Source organism: Pygoscelis adeliae, unplaced genomic scaffold (genome assembly GCF_000699105.1).
Source record: "Pygoscelis adeliae isolate BGI_AS28 unplaced genomic scaffold, ASM69910v1 Scaffold294, whole genome shotgun sequence".
NCBI classification, from domain to species: domain Eukaryota; kingdom Metazoa; phylum Chordata; class Aves; order Sphenisciformes; family Spheniscidae; genus Pygoscelis; species Pygoscelis adeliae.
In genome coordinates, this window is record NW_008824722.1 from 746,990 (window position 1) to 769,677 (window position 22,688).

The 22,688-nt window shown below is 40.8% G+C and overlaps 1 protein-coding gene across 1 annotated transcript in view; it reads left to right on the plus strand.

Moving 5' to 3' along the window:
* The window catches only part of BTRC (beta-transducin repeat containing E3 ubiquitin protein ligase), a 100,427-nt gene that overhangs the window by 29,709 nt on the left and 48,030 nt on the right, over positions 1-22,688 (plus strand). The window contains exon 3 of the mRNA XM_009323237.1: positions 15,539-15,628. Within this exon, the coding sequence (XP_009321512.1) occupies positions 15,539-15,628 (90 nt within the window). The remainder of the gene's footprint in view (positions 1-15,538; positions 15,629-22,688) is intronic.

The following is a 22,688-nucleotide window of genomic DNA, read 5'->3' on the forward strand; positions in this document are numbered from 1 at the left end:
TTTGTCTGCCTCTATTGCGGCCGAGAGCATCACTGAAGTCCTGTTGAAGCAAACCTTATTCTGACCTCGCACATGTTTATCCCTCCTCCCACCTTGTTCAGCAAGGAGAAATATATAGATGTACCGTTTCAGTCGATTACGTTATGCTCTTCCCATGGCCATGGCTAAGTGTTGCCCTATCAAGTGAAATTCACTTCCATACAGCTACAGTTAGTCCTGAAATATGCAGGGTCTTGTACCTGCACCTGGATTGATGGGTTTCCTATTCCTGAGAAATGAGCGGGAGTTATAAACATCTGTGCTTTTTCTTAAGTGTAATGCTTTCCAGTCATTCTGTCTTCACCAAGCGTAACTTACTTGCCGACAAAAGTGCATGAGCAGCGCTCCTCTTTAATAGTCTGCTATCGGAGCTGCTGTGTTGGTGCTGTAGAATGGTGAGACGCCAAGCTGTGAACCACCATATGCACTTGGCAGTCTTTGTCTGGTCTTTGTTCAGCCAACCTCTTAGCCTTGCCACCTATAAAGATAATGAATGCAAAATGGTCCTCTGCTTGCTCTTAAAATTAGATGCTCAGCTTAAAGAAAGAGTAGATAACTTGATGCTTTGCAGTAACTAGAAATTCCAAGATAAGGGCTGACAGTTCACCAGCAGCACTGATTTTCCTGCTTTTTGATGTTTTTTGAGGGAGGATCCTTAATGGCTTTGAAAGGTGAGAAGAATGTAAGACTTCACTGTCGTAGAAAGATTACTTGGAAGGGGAAATTGTTTTGGCACTAACTGTAGGGAAGGGGGTGGATGTTGAAAAAGCATCCAGAAATAGTAAACAACCACCTCACCCCGCCCCCAACAAAATGCATTTCCTGGAAATGTATAGTAATTCACCTCAGATTCTTACAGTTCTCACACTTGGTCTTTTTCTCCAAAGCACAGAAATTAAAATCCTTACTTAAATTAACCACGTACTAAACTATTTCATGGGCAGAAAAGAGCAGCTTTAATGTGTGACCTTCCTTTTTGGAGATACGTGATTCTAGCTTGTATGTTTTTACAATCACAGTCCCTTCTAAGCTGGATTTAATGTAATAACTTGGTCCTGGCTGAGACCTCATATGAAAACTTTTGAAAGCTGGCCTCTTACAGCGATTTATCAGGCCTGTTTAGGATTGATTTCCATTATAAGACCCTGGTTACAGCATCCCAGATGTCATGGTGCCTTGCGGGTTCTATATCATGTTTAAAAAAAAAAAAACAAACCCTCAAAAATCACTAGTTGGTCTGAAAGCCTTGATTTACACAGAATCCTCCCGACCAATTTATGACATCCCAAGTGGGGTCTTTTGGTTGGGTTTTTTTTTCCTTATCTACCATTTCTCAGCAAACAGCTTCTACCCTTGCCCTACCTCCTTGCTGTATCTTTTCTTCCCCTTTACCAGACCAGCAAACCTGAGCTGCCTAGACGGTGCCTGATCACGCAGCACTGCAGTGGGGACACGAGCACACTGCTCTTCTGATGGCTTCCCGCAGTCTGCTTGCTTTCTGCTAGCCCTGCTCTGCCACGCTGGCTGTTTGCAGGGCCCAGCTCCTCCTTTGCCAACAGATGCCACTTCTGTCTCCTGAGGTGTTGGAAGCTGGCTCTGCAAGAAGCCGGGCAGAGCCGTGCTCAGCAAAGGACAGGTTATTTGGGGGACGAGGGGAGAGAGGTGCAGAATGCAAACTTCTGCCTTAATATACACGCTCCTGAGCTTGTCTGCAAGTAACTGGAAAACCACCCTTTTCCTGGCAGAGCTCTCCCTAAGCAGTTTTTCTGTATCTCTTTAAAACCTGTTTAGTTGCTCACTACCGAATGCGTGGGAATGTAGCCTAAGGCTATGAATACTGTGGTGATCAAACTGATTTTAGATGTGTGTGTGGGATTCCCCCAAAGCTGGCTGTCATTACTCTGTTAACGCAGTGGCTGAACCCGTGCAAACGAATGCTGTCTTCCAGAGTAGCTGACTTTGGCAATGAGGACAGGGTTCTCCCCACATACCCAGCAGTTTTCAGCCAAATGTTTGCTACAGACTGTGCATGTCCTGAGATAACTATAGCCTGTCTTTACTCTAAAGCAAGTAAAGCAAGTTTTAATCATGAGGTTAACAGGACAAAAGGCTCCTGGTGGTCTTTCTTACTCATGCTGGAAGAGTCCTTGTATTTCTTCTTGTCCACCTTCTCTTGTCTTACTGATGCTCTTTCTTTGGATGTGGCAGCTTAAGTTTTGGAGCATCAGTCTTTCTAGAAATTGTACATGCATGTAGAGTCAGGGAGCAGGAGTTAAAAACATAGCCATAATATCATATGCTACCTACACAATTATTTTTTTTTAAGGATCTCCTGACAACTTCTTTCACCAGAATTTAGCTCTATCATAATTTCTTTATGATTTTTGACAGCCAAGCAGACTCGGTGCAATTAATAATTGTTAGGCAGATTGAAAGCATAGGGGCACAGAGAACAACAGTTGCACCTATTACCAACCTTTTGTTTTCAACAGGTTCTGCTGTTTTAAATAGTTATTCTGGGGTGTTCAGGAGCACTGGTGTTGCCATGCTGATCCGACCACCATTTCAGCTTTTCAAAGTGGCTGTTATTGGTAGTTTCAGAATAAATCCTCAAAGCACAGGCTTCAGTAGATACCTGCACAGTGGTGCATTGTTGTGTTGAAGAGGAGAAATTCTTTCTCTGCCATAACAAGCTGTTTGGCTTAAAAGTACAAGTTAGCCTCCGGTATATGTATGCATAAAATACTACAGCCTGTGTAGTACCAATATTCTGTTTCTTTTCTCCTCGCAGAGTAATATTAGGGATAAGAACTGAATTAAAGCTTACTTTCTTTCGCAGAATTCCTCTGAGAGAGAAGACTGTAATAATGATGAGCCCCCTAGGAAGATCATTCCTGAGAAGAATTCACTTAGACAGGTATGTGATCAGTCTCTTTAAAAATGCAATAAAACTTTCTAGCTATTTGAATCCTTAAATGCTTCTGGAAGCTGAAGTCTGACTTGTGCTCATGGAGATCCTTTCTTTTCTCCTTTGAAGTCTGAACAGGTCACATTGTACCCAGGAAAATCAGACACACAGATTTAGCTTTCAGGAGAGTTTGATGACTCTTTCTAAAGAAATCTAGACTTCTATGTAGTGCAGTCAGCTGTGACTCTCTAGTTTTACTTTTCTCCATTTGGTGTTCATCAGGACCTCTTCAGCCTTTTCTTCTGTAATTGTTCCTGTCTTGTTTGTAGTATATTTTGCCTTGCTTCAGATCAAGAGACTCAGTGTTCTACAACAATTAAGCTTTTCATTACCCTTGAAGGTAAATTTTCTTGGAGGTGATGTCCAGGTTGATAACCTGAAAAATGACCTGTTCTTGTTTCTTCTATGCTCGTATAAATTACTAATGGGTAGAAAGGAGAAAGGGTGGTCTGATAAAACATAATCTCTTTGCCTTTTATATATAGTAAAGCAAATTTCTTACCAATTCAAAAGAATCACTTTTTTTTAAATCCCCATGGTCAACAAGGGGAGTCTGGCTTGTGATTTCTGGGGGATTTAATTTGGGTTTAGTGATTTCAGATCCTTTTTCACCTTGCTCTTTCTCCCCACTGCAACCTTCAGGCAGCAGAAGCAAAAATATGTCTGTGCCTCAGCTGCCCAAGGTTGCTGCCCAGTGTATCAGAGTAAAACCATTGATGAACGTGACTTAAGTGCATACCCCAGCCACACATTGCAACAGCTGAGGAACTGGCACATTTCCTTCTGCATCTCAGCTACAGGAGCAGCAGTCTCGGGCAGAGGAATAGGGTGGTACTTACACTGCTCCACTGCTGCTATTTTCAAGAGTAATTGTGGGTGAGAACCATAGTAAAGGAAGAAATATCTTTTTGATATAGCGTTCTTGTACTCAGAGTTGTTTTTGGGGAGGTGGTTTTTTTGGGTGTTTTGTTGGGGTTTTTTTTAATAATGTATTGTGTTAGGAGTGTTTGATTTTGTGGGAGTAGGTGTCATGTGAAGGACTACATGTGGCTAAGACAAGTCCATCTAAAAGACATAGTCCATGCAAGTCTTTTAGTCAAGAAGCAATATGCTAGGATAACGAGCGAGGTTCCAGATACTGCCGAGAAAAATGACCTTGAAGAATTGATTAAATATGTTACACCAAACTAAAAATGATTCTGGCATTCAGCAACAAACAAGGAGAGCTAGAGGAAGAGGGCAAAGCTACTAGGTCCCTACTGTGCATCCCCAGGATAGCCAACAGGGTCCCCAGCACACCAGAAAACTGTTTTTTTTCATCTTGGAGTTACCTTATTGATGGCAAGCCTTCAGGTTCAACAAGAAAAGGTGTATGTCTCTTCTCCAAGAAAAGGTTCAAATAAGAGATGTTAAGTCAAAAGGAACATGACTTACCTGTTTTGTGTGCCTTCTCATTGCACTGAGTCCGTCCTCGTGATTATTGATCAAGGAGGAGACAGATATTCACAAGCAGTATTATACAGATCAAGAAGATACAGTTTCTTGAGTTAGGTTTCCCTTCCGTTATATTTCAATCTGCAGAAGTATTCTTAGTGTCCAGGGAAAGCTGTCTTTCCCACAGGTTCACAATTCATCATAACCAAGATGACTAGATATCAAGAATACCCCTAAAAAAAACACTTGTACTGTCCAAATATTTCGTACTGGAAATAATTCACATGGACATTGTTTACGTCAAAGATGGTTAGCTGTGTTCAGGATACACAGTTGAGATGTTGTATCAGTCTCCATCTTTGTGTCCAGTCTTTACAGGGACAGATGCAGGACAAAATCCTTGGGTCTTCTGATTGCTATCTGGGGCTTTTTGTGTTGAGAACAGTGTTTGTGGGCAAGTTCAAGATGTAGTCTTAGTCTTAAAGCAAGTGCCCTCTTGTCTAGATTGTAGGAGGTGGTTGACCGTGATTTTGTGCCTGTTGTAGAAGGAATTTTGGTTCTTTATGTAGGCATAAATAAAGCTGTCCGAGCATTTTGGAAGCTCAGATTGCTCCTCTTCTCTATTAGTGATGAACAAGAAGCATGGGGAGTTTTCCAACTCCAGTTGCAGAAATCAGACACATATGCAGCCATGTGCCCATATACTCATAATCAATGAGTAGAGTGATATGTATTGGAAAGATCTGCATCTCCTACAGGAAGGTATGCAGAGTGGCAACCCTGTCTTACATCTATCCATACTTTGTAAAACCAAGAAGATTTGATCTGCAAATGCTGTCAAAGCAGTAATACACAAAAAGTGCTTTCCATCTTAGTGGAAAGATGCTAACTTGGTAAATATTGAGTGTACGGTCTCATATTTTCTGTCCCTCCCTTAAGACATCGCTGTTAAAATTTCTTTATTGGGGAACATGGACCTACATGCACAGAGGAATTGAATGCGTGTATGTGGGTAGAGGAGAAGTCTGTACTTAAATGGTCTTTCCAGTGAAAGTGTCCACATATTTAGTACTTTTTGATTAGTTTTAGTAAATTAATGAGATGCATCAGACCACTTCAGGCGAAGTGTGATGTCTTGACATGTTCAGTTGCTGACAAGTTTAAGTAAAGGTACATTACCTTTTCTTGCCTTCTTTGCGGTGCTGGTATGCAGCCTTAGCCATAAATGTTTTCTTAGGTGAGTTTGTGGAACAGACATACCAGAAGGTGGAGGTAATAAGGAGGTGTAATGGTTACTTAAGCATCTGAAGTTGTGAGCAGGGGCTGAAGACACCCATTGCTCAGTGCTGTGGACCTCTTATTAGGAGAAATATCATTCTTCTGTTGATTAAAATGTTTTTTGGAGAAGGGTGTCTTCAGAAGTTTCAACAAGTGGAGCTGTGTCCTTGGCTTGCTGGACGTGGGAGGCACGGCCACTCTTAGGTGCATGAGGGGCAGCAAGGCAGAAGAGGCACGGAGATTAGCACTGGGAAAGGAAACAGAAAAAGGCAATGAACTTGATGCTGTTAGCTGGAACAGTGAAAAGATCTAAGCTATGACAGACTTTGAAGTAAGGATACAAATGCTCAGTTCTTGTTGAGTGCTTGATCTGACAAAATTAAATTTTGAAGGGGTAAACTGAAAATCATAGTATGAAAACAGACTTCAGAAAAAACAATGACAAGTGGCAAAAGTTTTTGGCAACTTTATTTAAGCTAACAAACGAATTTTCACACTGCAAAGTTATAAATTAATTTTAATAGGCTGATCCAGATGGTCCATTTGGAAAATGGATAGCTTGATCTGTTGAAAATTAAACTAAATTTATCTCTCTCATACTTCAAACTGAAGTAAGCGTGAGAAGAGTGCCCATTAAGTCCAGCTCATGCAGATGGACCGGCAGGTCACACATGGGACTAATCTGATTCATTTTAAAAATAAATGCATGAGTTATTGAATCAGGTTCCTGTTTGAAGCCCTGCGTGTGAGCGTGTGAGTGTGTGTGTGCGCCGCCCTTTCAAAGGGACTCGCAAATGCTTCAGTGCCTTTTTAACCTGTGTGTTTCCATTTTAATTCAACTTCCTTGCCAAAAAACATAATTAGTTTTCAGTGCCTATCATTTAGCGTTAGACCCAAACACTAGATTGATTAGGTCAGACATTTGTTATTTTAAGGGCTATGTCTCCATTCTTCATTTATGAAGAACATGAGCTCAATAGTCTTGGGGAGAGAGACGGCCTTTAGAAACTGGGAAGGGGAAGCTCTCTGGGGGCCCCTCCAGCCTTTTAGCTTCTGGGTGTTTTTAACAGAGCCATGAATGCAGATTTGTAAATTTATTGCAGTGCCATCTGGTTTTTTTGCAGGAACCGTATTATTGTTGGCTCGTATCTGTCTATTGTGGTGGTCACTCCCCGGGAGCTTGCCCTCATAGTCCTAAGGAAAGTGATGAATAGTGGGGGTCAGCATGAATAGGTCACAGGGCAGCTGTCCAGGGCTGCCCTGAACTTGATTACCCCGCTGGTTTTTAAAGAAGACAGGCACAATGCAGGTTGTTTAAAATCCTCCCTCCCTTCTCTTCGGTGGAGCAATAATGAAGTGCCTTTTGCTGCTGTGGTTTGTCTGTGGGCGAAGGTGCCTTGTGGGGAAATGCTGGCAGCAGCAAGGCTGCCGCACCGTACCTCCTGCAAACCTCACGTTGGACTCTGCTGTCTTTCTGTAAGCTTCCAGATGGAAGTCCGGGGGAAAAAATCCCTGTCTGTTACCCCGTTCAAACAGGCCCCTTAGCATTTTCAAGAATTTTCACTCTTACCATTTTGGCACAGAATATTATCTCAATTCACTCTTACGGATTTGAGATAATTTTGTAAAATTACATGTAGCACCTAAAACGTGCTCTAGGCGCTATTTCAAAGTTGAAGTAGGCATAGTCTGATCTTAGAGTTTAAAGCCAATACACAAGCAAACCATGAGAAGCAGAAAGCGGTTAAAGAAGGTAGAGCAAAGGAAAGGCAAAAAGTAGCAACCGTCAACGGTTTACTTCCAGCTGGTAGCCTCATCCCGCTGCTTAGGGCTCCTCTCCAGGCGTATTTCTCCTCCTCAAAAGTATTTCTGCTGTGCAAAGTTGAAGCCCTCTTTTCGACTGGTGGGGAGGGTTACACGGTGGGGAGGAAATGAGGGTCCTTCAGCTCCCTCCCTCCGGGGAAGATGCTGCAGTTGAAATTTGGCTTCTGTTGGAGAGCTGGCCGAGGCAGGACGTACCTGGTCTGTGAAGTTATCCTGGTTACCTCTTCTTTTACACTATTAACGCTTGCTAGTAAGGAGTTGCTGGCTGAAAAGCCTCCTGAAATTGCTAGAAGTACATCCTTAGTCTTACTTTCAAGGTTATTCTTTCTGTTTAATTTTTTTTTCTTTATTCTCAAACAACATTAAAAAAATAATTTCCATTCCTCTGTGACACATAATGCACATTAAAAAACTAGCCAAGGCACGGGTTGTGCCGGAGTCTAAGTTACAATGGGAATGCTGCCTTGTGGCAGAAAGGCCACTGGGCTCTTTCAGCATTAGCGCTAATAGGAATCTGTCACCCCGCCGCATTTCTGCATTCCTCTGTAATTGAGTAAATTGCAAGTGTTGTCTGCTCCCCCCTGCCCTTTGTGTCCATGTCCACTTACCATCCGAAGAACGTGGGCAGTGATAAATAAAGTGCTGAACAGGGCTCTCAACTCTTTGAAAGCAGCGTGTTGCCAGCCCCCTAGTTATATTTCTTTAAGTGTTTATGTTTTTCTGTATTCTTTCTCTTGTGTGGCTGGAACCCTGGGGATCCAAAGCCATGAGAGAGGCCAAGAAGCTAACAAAGTAGCTGTCCCCTTGTTAGCTTGTTCCTTTCTTCTTTAAAAAACAAGATGAAAACCATCTGGCTCAGGGCATTACATTTTCCTCCCCCATGCACCTCTATAGATGAAGAGTTTCACCTGCAGTGAGGGTTTACATTGATTAGGGAGGGAGCAGTAATTCAAGCCTCCATCCACTTCAGTGGTACTTTGCAGTCTTTAAAGGTGCTGACCCATTGAGTTAAACTGTCAAGGGAGGATAAAAAAGGATCTTCATCCCGGGAGGTAACAGCTGCCAGGTTTTCAACACCTTGCGCGCTGCTGGAAAAATGTCACAAATTGTCAATGGAAAGAAAAATCACTTGGCTGCCATCTTCCCTTAATGACATGCCTTATAAAATGAAAGATTTAAGGGTTTAAAAATCAGCAAGTAGCTGTCAGGAAAAAAAAAATCCTGAGGGATTTTGAACAATGGGCCCAAGAAGATGTATCCCAAAAGACTGCAAATAATGCATCCAAGTTGGAATAATCGGATCTGATTGGGATGACCGTGGTTATCTTTGCACAGTGGGACAGGAGGGAAGTAAAAGAAGCAGCAGCACAGAAGTCTAACGTTGCCATGCCTGTATTTTTAAAAAAAAAAAAAAGCGGGGGGGAAGTCTGATTCATAAGCCAGTGAACTGAGAGAAGACATACTGTATTTCTGCTCTTTTGAGGACAATTTGTTTTCAAGCAGCTACCAGATGGCTAAATACCACGACATTTCCTTTTCCTTTTTTTTTCTTTTCTTCTTTAACAAGGGATCTAGTTCTCCTTGCTCTTTGTTTTTGTTTGTTTTAATGCTTTTACGTCGCTGAACAACCCCGTGGTGTGTGGGCATTGTGGCATACTCTTTTTTTGTTTCCCCCCCTGTGCATTGATGAATGAGGAAAAAAGATCTTCAGCTTTAATGTAATTTCAGATAACAGGCAGATTGGAGTAAGGCTTTTTGTTTGTATTGTCTTGAGGTTTTTTGTTTTAGGGGCCTTTTTTTTTTTTTCCCTGTTTGTTTTAGGTAAGTCATTTTAATTGTACTGAGTAATTAGAAGGTACACACAGCCAAGGGAGCTTTGTTATGGTAATTGCTCAAGAAAATCCACTCCCCAACTACCACTGCCATGTGTTGAGACACGTCTTCCCTCTAGTGGCAATATTAAGGACTCTGGCTTTCACAGTCGGCAAGGTGTAATTGCAATATGACAAACTGTGCTTTAGGGAAAATCCTGTAAATGATCTAGTTTTTTGTTTGGCTCGTCTTTATTTTGTCTTACAACTTTCTGTGGAGACTACCCTTCCCAAGGCTGGGCTAGGGATAACAAAAATTTCATCTTAAGAAAATAATCGTGGCGAATCCTGGGTAATGTCTTACAGCTTGACTTAATTCTAGTCTTCTTTTTAATTACCTGTTTATAAAAACGTTTTTAAATTTGTTGAGATTACTTAATTCTTTCAGAAGAAGCACCTCATTTGAAATAAATAAATAAATTGCATTTATTTTAAATAGTCCATGTGAAAGACCTTTAAAGGGTAATTAATGCAAGTCTCCTAAGACTAAGTAAGATGAAAGCGATCTTTCCAAATCTGCTGGAGTGATTTGTTTATATAACTTCCCACTTCTGCTGAATTCTTCGGAGTCTAATAACTTTTTTTTCTAACCGTTTGGCAATTTGTGCTTAGCTACAAAAGCCCTTGTTCAAAAAGAACAGTTTAATAATCTTTTCCCTGAAAATGACTTGAAGGGAGGGTATGGGTTTCGTCTTTTTGCTGTGTTTTTATTAGTGTTATCTTTCTCTGATAAATCATGTAATTATTAACTATTGGGGGGGGAAATCTTATTGAACTCCTGGGTTGCAGCTTCTATTAAAAAGTGGAGTTTTGTTCAGGGACTGGGGATTCTCGGAATAAATGGTCAAAGAAATGGATTTCAGTTGGCAGAAAAGCTGCACACACACACACACACACAGAGATCTGCCTGGGGTTCGAGGCTTCAGGTTGGCATTCAGTGTTCGTCCAGAGCTATGCGGACAAGAGTAGAAATGTTTATGTGTTTATGTCAAAGAGCAGGATCATACTTTCTTTAAAAAGAAAAATGTAACCAAAGACACTTACGGAATGAGATCAGATACAGCTCTATCTTTAGTGAACCATAGTCTAGCGTCTCTGTGGCATTTTAAGCCTTTGGCTGAGAGTGAATACGGCTTTGTGGTTCCCCTGCTTCTGACATGATTTGGTGCTGCCATATATTTGTAGGGTTTTTTTTTTTTCATTAGAGCTTGTTTTGCTATAGGGCTGCTTAACACTGTTCTCAGACGGCTTTTGCAAGGTTAAAGGAATGCAGCTTGGTAACAAGTTTGTGTCATTTTAAATATATACCTTCCAGTAAATAAGGAGGAGCCTTGCAATCAATCCCTTTTAGTGTGTTATATGTTTCACCTGACAACTAAGCCCTCTATTGATTAACCATTACTTTGTTAGATAATCTCGTGTCATTGAAGGCACTGTAAAAATTAAACTCTTTAAAATGTTTTACCCTAGCAGCAGTGTGAAAATTGAAAACTTGTTCAGAATTACAGCCAGCTTCCACAAAGAGGGTAGTTTTCAACAAACTGGTTTATGTTTGCATGCTTTATATGCAATATAAAAACATATTAAAGCACTCCAACGCAAAGCTATCTGCCTGTGGCATTGAACCAGGCTACCATTTCAGACTGCTTTTCCTTGGCGAAGAAACCTCTTATCTTGATGAAAGGTGAGGAGAAACTTGAACAGTTTTGGTGCAAATTAGATAAGATTCGTAAAAGGGTCGAGCTTTAAAGGTGAACTTGAGCAATTTGCTTTTCTGAGGCTTGGTTCTGGTTTTGATTTTCTTGGTTTTCTTCCAGGTTAGTCAATGTTCCCGTAGGCATCAGAATGAATGAAAGGAGGTACTCTGATGTTGCAGTGTAGCATGAGACACCATCAAATGTTTCACCTAAAATGTAGGGCTCTGCATTATTACTTGATGATATGACATTCATTCTACTTTCAGTTAGGTCTATTTACTAGTAACTCTTAGCGTACGAACACAAATATAACAATACCAGATGAAATCAAATCTCCATGTCCAGCAGTAATCTTGTCTCTCGCAGTAGCCAGTAACTGCTGCCTACAGAGGAACGTTAGAAGAGGGCAGCCATATAGTACTTCCTTCACAATATATTCTCCCAGCTTCTCATGAGTTGACTTCATGAGCCAGATGCAGCTTCTTTGCAACATTATCAATACGTTTCCATTGAGACCTATTAAGTAGAGTGACATTACCTCTTTTTTCCCCTGGACTTTAGGGGAGAACTAGGCTTTCATCTACGTTTTTGCTTGAAACCTTTTTAAACATATTGTGGAACATGCACGTGAATCTTCTTTACCCTTTTTATTCATCCCACAAGGCTAATAATGCATTCTTCTGTGAGAATGTGAAAGTAAGAACAGAAGAACTTTGTAACTTTGCAAACATAGTAATGGATGTTGAACTGAAGATCACTATATGTTTTATTTCTCAAATCTGCATCCTGATGGGTTGAATCCCTTATACATACTCCTTTTAATTTTCTTTTTTTCCTCACTACTTTTATTGAGAAACAAAGAGCTGCTGAAGGACTAAATGATCGTCAGGTAATTTGGCACTTACATAGGTCTTTACGTAATAAAATTACTGCGTAAAAGTTGATTCTCACAGTAAAAGCATGTTCTTGTCTCCTTTCTGTGGCTGAAAAGGCTGGGAAGGAGGGATTTAAGTGTTGTTGCCATGTTGTGAAAGGGCAGAGAGGTATTGAGAGCATGGGAATGCCCAGGTCAGTCAGACCCAGCGTCCGCTCATCCAGTGCCAACTCCAGCACTGTCAGTGGAAGATGCTGTTGAATGAGAGCAAATGGGTCTGGCCGTTCTCTGTGCTCCATTCCCCCCTGCTCCTGCAGCATCTACTGCTGTTGCACTAGGGATGTCGGGGGATCTCTCTGCTGAGTACTCTATGGACTTGCTGTCAATGAGTTTGTTTAATCCCTTTTTCCACTTGCTGATGTTGTTTCTCTCCATGGTGTCCTGGGGCAGCAAGCTCCAGAAGCTCACTGCCTGCTGTGTGAAGAAGTGTTTCATTTTATCTGCTTTACATTTATACTATACTAGTTCCATCAAGTGTCACTGGTCCTGGTATTGTGGGATTTGATGAACAAGTGATGCTGGAAATTCAGTTGGTGCTGTTCACACTAAAATGTACTGTGTGGATGAAAATAATAAAAATTAAGCAATACCTTGGAATAATTATTTATATCTACATTCTGACATACACGCAACTTTTGAATAGTGGCGTAGTGAGTTTCCTTCCTTCTCAGAAAATTCTAGGGTTTTTAGATTTAGCATTTAGTATTTCACATTGTGTATTTGGATTGTCTGCTCTTTCCCATTTGTAAATGTGAGAGAAAGCCTGTTGTAAGCCTGGCTTTTAAAAAGCTGGCTTGCTACCGAGCTTTGTGCATACCTGTTGTGGGAGGAAAAAGACTGACAAGATCTGAGTTCGGTTCATGATCAGTTCATGGAGCCACAGGCTTCCCTGTTGCTTTCAGTAAATGTTTTTGTGGCTGAGCTTTTCATCTGCAAAGTGGAGTTAGTAGCTTTCTTTGAGTCAGGGCTCCTCATAAAATTTACAGTATGTAGCAGATAAGTTGTGCAGAAATACTGCTACTGGAATTTTAGGAATTAAATTGCAAATGAAAGAAATCATGGATTTATGATAAATGGGTTAAATTACACAAATGTAAATAATGAACAAAGAATCTTATCAACTCTTCATGGTGGTTCACCTTCAGAATCTGGTTGAATTTAACTAACACAATGCTTATAAAATGAGGTTTGCATGGTATTGTCTGAACGTCAGTGCAAAGCAGATGGTGTCAACTTTCTGTCCACCAGTTGGGCCACTGCATCTAAGCCACGATTTATAATAGTTTATGCCATTCTGATCTTTCTTCTGAGAAGAAAGTGCTGTGCATACCAGAGTGATGGTTTTATGATGTTGGCAAATATTTGCAAGAGGCTAAGTTGAGTCCATCAGCCTTCTGTTTGCTTGTGGCCTAATCCCAGTTTGAATCTGAACCTCCCCTGCTGAAAGATGCACTCTGTTCATCTGCACGGCACTTTGAAAGGATTCATGTGTTTGAATTTTTCAGTTTCTCCTTCCGGATCCAGAGTCAGAAATTGCTAGCTGGCGGCTAGTCGCAGCAGATATCGATGTTATAACTTGTAAGGAGATCTACTGGAGCCAGGATATTCTGCATTCCTGTCTGCCACTGGTTGTTTTCTGGTTAGAGAGCTCGCTGAGAAATAAAACATGAACTGCTAAAGTGATGGAGACGATAGGGCTTCTGTGTTCCTTTTTGTTTCTGTTTAGTGATGGGTCTGTAAAGAAGCAGGGTGGAAAGGGCTGTGATTTCCTGAATTTCCACAAGAGTGTCTGTACTGTACTGGACCAGTACAGATCCACCTGAGCCAGTATACTGATTTCCCATGGTGGGCAGTAGGGAGTGTTTAATGAGGATCATAAGAACTTAGGTGGATAATGTTATAAGCTGATTGTGAACACTCAGTTCCCATCAGTTGGTGCTTACCATCCACCTGAGCTGGAAACTGTTAGGAACACTGGGTTTGTGGATGTATCTCCTATGGCTCCGTGTAACCCCCTTTCAATCTCTGCATTCTTACCTCTGATGTCCTTTGCAATGTGCTCCTCTGCTGGTTTGTGTGTTGCTACTGCCTGCATCTTGCGCAGAGCCAGGCCTGTAGCAGAGGGGCAAAAAGGGGAGATCATTTGTTTGGTGCTTAGCGCTGGGGGAATCTGGCTCTGATGTCGTAGCTTTGGAGCAGAGGGAGAGGTTTAGGAGCCCTTAGCATGTCAGTGTGGCCTACAGGTTTTGTATCCTATGGCAGGTTTGGGGTTGAACTAGTTTCAAATCAAACAAATAGAAATCCGTAGCAAGCCCTGAAAGAAGGTTCTTCAGAGATTGCCAGCAAATATTACTGAATATAACTGACAGGCAGTTCACTACAAATCTTTGTGCGTCCTCCCCTTAAGGCAATCTTAAAAATATCATGAATGTTAGTATGTTTTACTTAGTGCTCTTGGAAATGTCTTTGTAGCAAGTCTAATTTCATTCTCTTTCAACATGCTTCTTGGATTTTCCCTACGTAACTATTTGAGGTAGCAACATCTTCTCTGTGGTCCACTTACTACTCTTGCAACAAAGCAAGTTTGTGCTTGCTTTTGGGCTGCCACTTTTGCTTGGGAGCAGTTTTCTGTAAATGGCGACAAGCGCTGGGGTTTTAATCCAATACTGGAGCTCTTAGGTGCTACTATACTCCTACTACTACTAGAAAATGTGAGCTTAATCAAGTAGTAATTAAAAAGGTGTTGAAAGTTGGGGTGGGTGGGAAGCCTCCGTTAGAAACTCCCAAGTTCTTCAGGCATCTTAGTTTAAATAGCGAAATAAACCAGAGTATAATTTTAAGCACACTTCCTAAGTTCTGTTCATATGCTGCCCTTAAAAAAGGGAGAGACTATGAGTAGTGTGTTCTGCAAAGGCTCCAAAGTCTGCAGCCTCAGCTGAGGGTCCCCTGGGCAGGACAGTGTATGAGTTAAAGAAAAAAGACATTCTACTTTAAAAGAAAAAGCTTTCCAAATTGGGAAGATTAAATACAAGTGAGATGTGGTCTGCATTTGCTCCCTTCTGATTATAAGCTTCATACTGTCCCCATGTATTTTACCTGATAAAGACAGGGGATGTTTATTAACATTTGACATACACTGTGATAACTAGCATGTAGAAATCACCTTGCTTTAGTTGTTCAGTCATGCAGCATTTTGTGAAAGACTGAACAACTGAGATCAGATTTTTTTTTTCCTTTTTCAAAGGAAAAGAGCAGAAAAGTCTTTTTTTTTTCCCTTTGTATCTTAGAACTATAAAATTGTACATAGCTTCTCAGAGGACGTGCATGCCCTCAACGTAGGCTTTTCCTGTAAACTAGTTTATTTTGGTTTGAAACGTTTACACCTTAGGAAAAAGAAAATGTAGTAGAGTTGTTGTGGGTTCCTGTGCCAAAAATGTGGTGCCTGAAAGAAAATCGTGTTCTTCTATTCATAACCATTTTAATCTTTCTGCAGACCTACAACAGCTGTGCCAGACTGTGCTTAAACCAGGAAACAGTATGTCTAGGAAGCACTGCTATGAAGACTGAAAATTGTGTGGCCAAAGTAAGTAAGAGAACGGCTTTGGTTTTGAGGGTTTTTTAGCAGATTGTTCATTGTTAATCAATGAAAAGTTCTTGTTAAAAATTACAGTTAGAAAAAAATATTTAAACAGAAAGCGAGTATTTTGGGTAGGCTTTTCTGTCCTTCAGTGTAGAGTTTTCAGACTTGCTGTTTTTCTCTGTTCAAAATTATTACTTGAGTCCTGAGCTATCTAGGATTGAAGGGTTCATTCTGCTATACAAGTAATAGGCTTTTCCAGTGGGATGACCTATGCCTGCCATGTAATTAGCTGTGGCAACTTCAAATGATAAATGTCCAGATATATGCTAAAAATACTGCATGAGAGCTCTTTGTATCATCGTTCCCTTTCTTAGCTACCGGAGAGGATGTGCAAAAAGAAAGACCTTTCAACTAAAATACAGTGAATGCTGTATTTAAGGGAAAGGGAGGAGGGAGGTATGGCAGTCAGAATGGTAAGAAAATGGATATATTAGCCCATCAGAGAAAAGTCACTCCTTGAGAATTGTAGTAGATGTGATTGAAAAAGACGAGGTGCCATTAGTCACCCTCTTTTCTTAAAATTCAGTGTAACTAGAGTAAAATAACATACATGTAGGGCTGTTCGTGAATGGAAAACATTTGAATCGTGATGCAATATGTATAGAAAGGCTGCGCGAAGGATGTGTTTAGCCTTGTGTAAGCTTCGTATTTCCACTGAAAGGAAGTTTAGAATGGGCATGCAGGACAGATCAGTGCACGCAGCCATCTGTTACCGAAACCAGCTGGCATTTTGTTGCTCCTCTGTCACCACAAACCTGACCACTCAAAAGCCTGTTTTCTCTTTCAGTTATTTGTTCCCTGATCTTCTTGAAGTCCTTTTTTTTCATACTTTGAATGGTTGTTAAAGGTGCCTTGTCCCTTTGGGGGCCCACTTTTGTATTGACCATTAAGATAATTTCCCAGGTAAATCTTTGCTGGGATTTTGCTGGTGAAATTTGGATGTCCCATTACTTTTGTTTCCTGTCAAGGAATTGGCCATCATAAAAGTTTGTCGTGGTGCTTGCAGGTGGCTTAGCGCTTGTAAACTGTGCTTGACATACCAGGTTACCTTCCAGGGGCGAAGCACTTCTGAGAGAAGCTACCAATCTTGGTACAAAGTGCTAATATTTAATACCGACACCTCCATTCTTAGCTTAAGATGACTGGTATCACACACTGCTTCCTAAGGCGCTTTATGATACAAAGTAGGTGAAACTCTTTGAGCAAGGCACCGGAGCAGCTCTGACTGAATTATATTGGCCTACAGCATCATTCTGATGCCGTGAAGCAGCTCACAGCAAGCTAGCTAGAGTAAACCCATTCAACCCCATCTGCTTTATAGCATTTTGTTTGACCTGATCATCTTACTAAGGAGCAAGGATGTGCAAGAACTACAGCTAATTTACGTGATGCCTCTTTTAACTGAAATGACATACCTTTAACATCCTAATGCCCCAGATAATAAACTCTTCTAAAACTATGTTTCAGTGGGATCATGGTGAGAGGTGTGGGTAGGGCTCAAGGCAGGAACAGCAAGACTCGTTTCATGTTATTGAGGATGAATTTGAACCATCACCCCAGAGATGAAAAAGCATATGTACTGTGTCTCTATATACTGTAGGACAAAATGTATGTATATATGCTGTAGGACAATCTGCCATCGCATATGTATATGAAAAAACATCTATATACATGTATACGTGCGTATATGCACATACACATACATATTTATAATATTTAGATTTTTTTAATATATATATATATATATATGAAAAAACGTAGACTTTTCTGGGGATATGTTTCCCCTATACTAGCTTGCCTGGCTATTGTATTCCTTTGCCTTCCCAGCTACAAACCAAAATGAAATAGGTTCTAAGAAAGCTTGTCTTTCAAATTCCAGAAGTGTTGAAGCATTTATAAATCCAGTTAGCTAAATGCAGATGGCTCAGTGATGGCACAGGCAAATGGCACAACTGTTAAATGTTCCCTAGGTGAAGGGCTTAAATGGGATTTAAGGAGTTCAGAGGCCTTCTTCTAGCCTTATGCACATGGCGAGTTTTATCCTCCATGATTGATGTGTCTTACAGCCTTGGACTTTAAAATGTTTTGTCAAGAGGGTGAATACTGGAAAGTGTAACTGTGGGTTTCTTTATCTACAGCGCTTTTGGAAAAGGGGTTTCAATTTATTTTTTTTTTAAACTGGCATTGAAAAACAAAAAGGGTTACTTTGGAAATCATGATTTACCTTTTCTGATTCTGCAGTGCAGTATCAGCCCTGACTGGGAGCCACAGTCAGCATTATTACATGCTTGTCAGAAGTGTCAGCCAGTCTGCAAGGGACGATGCTTTTTCCGAAAACAGAGTTTCTGATTCTGTACCTACTTGCAAAAAAGAAAATTGTGCTCTGTTAAGACTGTATTAATGCCATTTGCTGATGATGTGCCTGATGTTTCTAAAGCTTGTTCAAAGAATGATGTGCTGTTTCCCTTGAGGCCACACACATCAATATTGAGATATCTTTTTTCAGACTGAAGCACTGTCCATCCATCAAGCTCTCTTGTGAAGGAATGCTTCTGCACAGGACAGTCAGGTGTAACTTACCAACCGAACAACTGGCATTCTTTCTAAAATGGAGGGAAAAGAAGTTTATAATAAACATATATGCATTTTCAAGTACAGAGAGCAGTGTAGGGCTCCTGTCTTTTTGACCACTCAAGGAAGTCTGTTTGTTAGGAAACCTTGTCTGCCCGGTCTTCTATACAATGTTATGCTGACTGTGCAGCCAGGTGCTCAGTGGCTTTTGGAAACCTACGGATTATCTAGTTTTATTCAGGCATTTAAAAATAAAAGTAGAATGTCACATTCTGATGAATCTTTGTATTTTGTTCTTAGCCATGCTTTTCTGGTATTTGTCCTCTGAAACCCCATTGATGGGACTTGGGCATATTTGGGTAGAAACAAATAAGGAGCAGTAGAAATTGTTTCAGGTGTGCTCATGTTTTGACTAAAGAGGTGGGATCTTGAATTAAAAATTATATATTGTAATGCACAGATGTCACCTGCATGATCTGTAACATCGGTTCTCTTCCACCCTCAGGAGTTTTTCCATTAATCTTTTGGCATCTTGTTGCCCATTGCATTTGAGTGATCAACAGGTCTGATGTATATTTAACCTAATGTCTTTAAAAAGGAAATGCAATCTCTAACTGTGTTTTTATATACGTGTACATACACACGTATATATAAAATCTTCCTGCTTGTCTCTGCAGAAACCAAAAAATGTCTGTGAGAGGATTTCTTTTTATGATACTACTGGTGTGCAACCACAAGTGGACAGCTTTCTCAGGAATTGGTGCTAGATGCTTAAATAAGGTAGAACTGTAGCATGAACCTGAGCTCCAAAGACAGGGTGTTTGGTTTTAATGAGGCTTATTGAAATCTGGCCAAATGAGCATCTGTTCCTATTGTTTGTTCCATATTTTGTAAGCCAGTATCTTCAGGCCAGATAATGGTGTTGGTGTGTGCTTCATCCTCAATTAGAGAGGGGCACAGTTAAAAATCCCCTGGCATCTGGTATGTCACTAGGATTCTTGTGATGCTCCTGGGTGTGCAAACAAGTTTCTCTTCTGTTCTGCATCCGGGACCACTGTGATTTTATCCTCTGTGGCCACGATGGCTTTTCTTGCTCCTCTTCAAAAAGGGAACTGAATAATATTATTCTTGCTGTGAAATTTAACTGTATGATGCTTTTTTGACCCTTGGATGAAAACTCCTGCTTAAGCATGTTCTGCCTGCTTGGCAAGCTGTTTGTAGTATACAGTGGGACAGAGCTACGTTCTACTCAATTCTGGAAACACAGAACAGGGCTTGGCACTTCAAGTATGCTATGTGAAATTTTCTTTCAAAGATGCATGATGTTATTTAGCTATAGCTACACATTTTACATTCAAGGATGATTCATCTAAAGCAAGGAGTGGTGAAAGTAGCTGGTAATCGAAATCTACCTTCCTTTGTCCGTTCTTTCTGCATCGCTACTTCTGGATTTTTAGAATAAAAATAGTCTGCACAATAATAACATTGAGCTTGGAATTTTTATATGAATTCAAAGGAGAAACCATGAATACTCTTTAATAAACAAACACTTAGGGTTCCAGGCTGGATGTTCCAATTGGCAGTAGGACAAATTGATCTGAAGAGTGTCCCTCTTGTACTCTCAACTCCCTTTATGTCACGGATTGATGGCTCCTCTTTCCTAAGAGTGTCCCTGCATTTACTTTGCGTGAACAACACAACCAACTCAGAGTTCTGCTGTGATATACCACTGAGTCGGTATATCTTCAGATAATGCATAGTTTTCCAGTGCTTTTGAAGCCTTTCCAGTCCTTGAGCTTGAAATTGGAGCGATTTAATCATGAACAAATATTATTTGACTAGCTACATTCAGTTTTCTGATACTCCTTCTACTGTTTTAATGAGAAAGTATGTTCCTCCATACCTTAATTTTTAGTATTAAGCTTCTGTGTAATCGTGCAGTGGGGCTGTCAGTGGACACGCTTTCAGCTCCAAACTCCTCAGTAGCAGGAGTCCCCTTTTGTCGCTTGGATATACCTTTCTCTGGGATGACGGTTTTTGAGGCCATTGCAAACTGGATAAACACTGCCTCAGCCACTGGCTAATAGAGATTTAAGCATGTCATTTTACCCTTCTGTTGTAGGTGTTCTTTCTGTAAAAAGAGGGTTGTGTGAATGGCGGGTATTGCAAGGACATTGCTGGGATTGCTTAATGTTCAAAAAGTGCTTTGAAACTGTGAATTCTCAGTATGTAGACAGCACAAGTATAAAACAGCATTGGAGGTTTATCTAAAAGCTTTGACCTAATGATGACCATCTTCCTTTCTTAGTAGTATGTCTACTTTTATCTTAATTGCGAGTTTCTTGTTTTTTATATGTTTTTTTAGGTCAAGACAATCTTTATGCTTTAGCTTCCCCTCGGTCTAATAACCTTTTCGCAAATGACTGAGAAAGAAATGTGATATTCCTGCTCCCCCCACCCCACCCCACCCCACCATACACATTCTCCAGATTTTGATAGACTTGTTTTATTTATTTCCAAAATTATATCCGCAGGAAACAAGCTGTTTAAATTCAGATTATGCTGAAGCAAAATGGTCCTGGTATGAGAAGCAACGTGCTGTTTTATGAGCGCAGAGTCCCTTTTCTCATAACTGATTGATAGTAAATATTTTCCTGAAGAATTATTGCCAACCATGAACAGTGCAACTGTTTCACTTTTTTTTTTCCGTGCTACTTGCTGTACCAGCCATTGTCTGTAATTAAGATCTACAATTCACAATGCAGACGTTTGCACTTCCTCTGGGTCTGAGCTATTTATAAGGCATTTCAGCTGTTCAGAGTTTCTTTTGAGTGTTAAACTACATGTAAACAGGCTTCTTTAGTCTTCAGTTACACAAACACTGTGGAAGTGGTTGTCACTTCTGCTTCTCTTACCACCCAAAATGACTTTGCGTGTCAATGAAGCCACAAATTAAAAAAGAATTAAACTTTTTTTTTAAATGCAAAAGACACTTTGAAGAAATAGTAATATAAAAGTTAACTCATAAAATGCTTTATAGCTGAGGGTCTCTAAGTGTATTCTGGAGATCAGTTCTCAAAGCTCTGCAGTAAGGATGGTCAGTCAGGTGATATGCAAAATCTTGGTATGAAGAATCCTTTCCAAAGTTCGGTCAACTCGATGGAGATGTTTCTACTTTTTGGAGCCCTGGGTTTGGAATCTCGAGAAAGCAAATTGGCGTTACCTGTCAAGTTGCGTTTAGTAAATACTGGAAGGGTTCCCACACAGGTCTTAGAAACTCATTCTCAGGTTTGACTGGTTATAAGGAAAAACTTTTTTGTTGCGACGACAGTCAACTGGAACAGGTTGCTTGTGGAGGCTCTGCAGCCTCCATCCTTGGAGGTTTTCAAGACCAGGCTAGATGAAGCCCTGAGCTACCTGGTCTGACCTCATAATGCACCCTGCGTTGGGCAGGAGAACTCCCAAGGTCCCTTCTAAACTGAATCATCTTGGGATCCTCTCAGTATACAGGCAGTGAAGATGCTAAGAGAAATCTTTTAAAATTTAGAACTTTACCTGGCAACTTTAATTAAAATTCCCCTGCACCTGTATTGTGTGTAGTGTCGCATGCTGTAGTTCCACCCCAAGCGTTTGCTGGTTTGGTGATTGGTACTCTGCATAAAGAATTACAGCCTTGAGGTCTTCATTCAGGTCCTGTCATGTTAAGCTTGTAAGGAGTGTTCACCAGGATGAGAGTTATTAAACAAACTGGACTTGCACTTATAAAGTACTTTGGGATCTTTTGTGCTGGAAATGTGAAACAGTTTGGAATCCAAATCATTGGTGGCTTTAGTGGTAAGTGGTGCAAAACACAGAGGAGCATCTTTTAAGTAGTCATCTGCAGTGGCAGCACCCTCAGATGGTAGAGAACACAAATACTATCATTGTGACATTAACTATATATGTCTTCAATAGTTTTCAAATGCAAGAACTGAAAAAGTTGTTTGAAAAATACGTCCAATTCTTGTGCTAAAGCTTGTGTTGTGAAGCGCTGGAATAATCATTTCATAGTGTAGCCCGCTGCAGGGAAGCCATCGGTGTGGGCAAGTCTCACATTTCAGAAGGCAGAGTGAGTTCTGAGTTCAGCCTAGCAAGAAAGCTGCTAAAAATGAGCCAGTTTTTGTAGACCGATGGGGGTTAACGTGGCGTAGGCTCCAACGTCTTTGCTGTTAGGAGCGGACAGGGGAGGGGGAGTAGTGTGGAGCGAGTTCATCGTCAGGCGTGTACTGCAGCATTGCCCACTGATGCATGCCGGATCACCCGCACGCAGAGATCACATGGCTCCTCCAAAAGTCAAACGATCAATTCGCCTCGTTTTGGCTCTGTACTTAATGCACAAACAGTGCGATCTGCAGGGCTGTAATTGCATTGTTAGGGCCAAGGAACAAGCCTG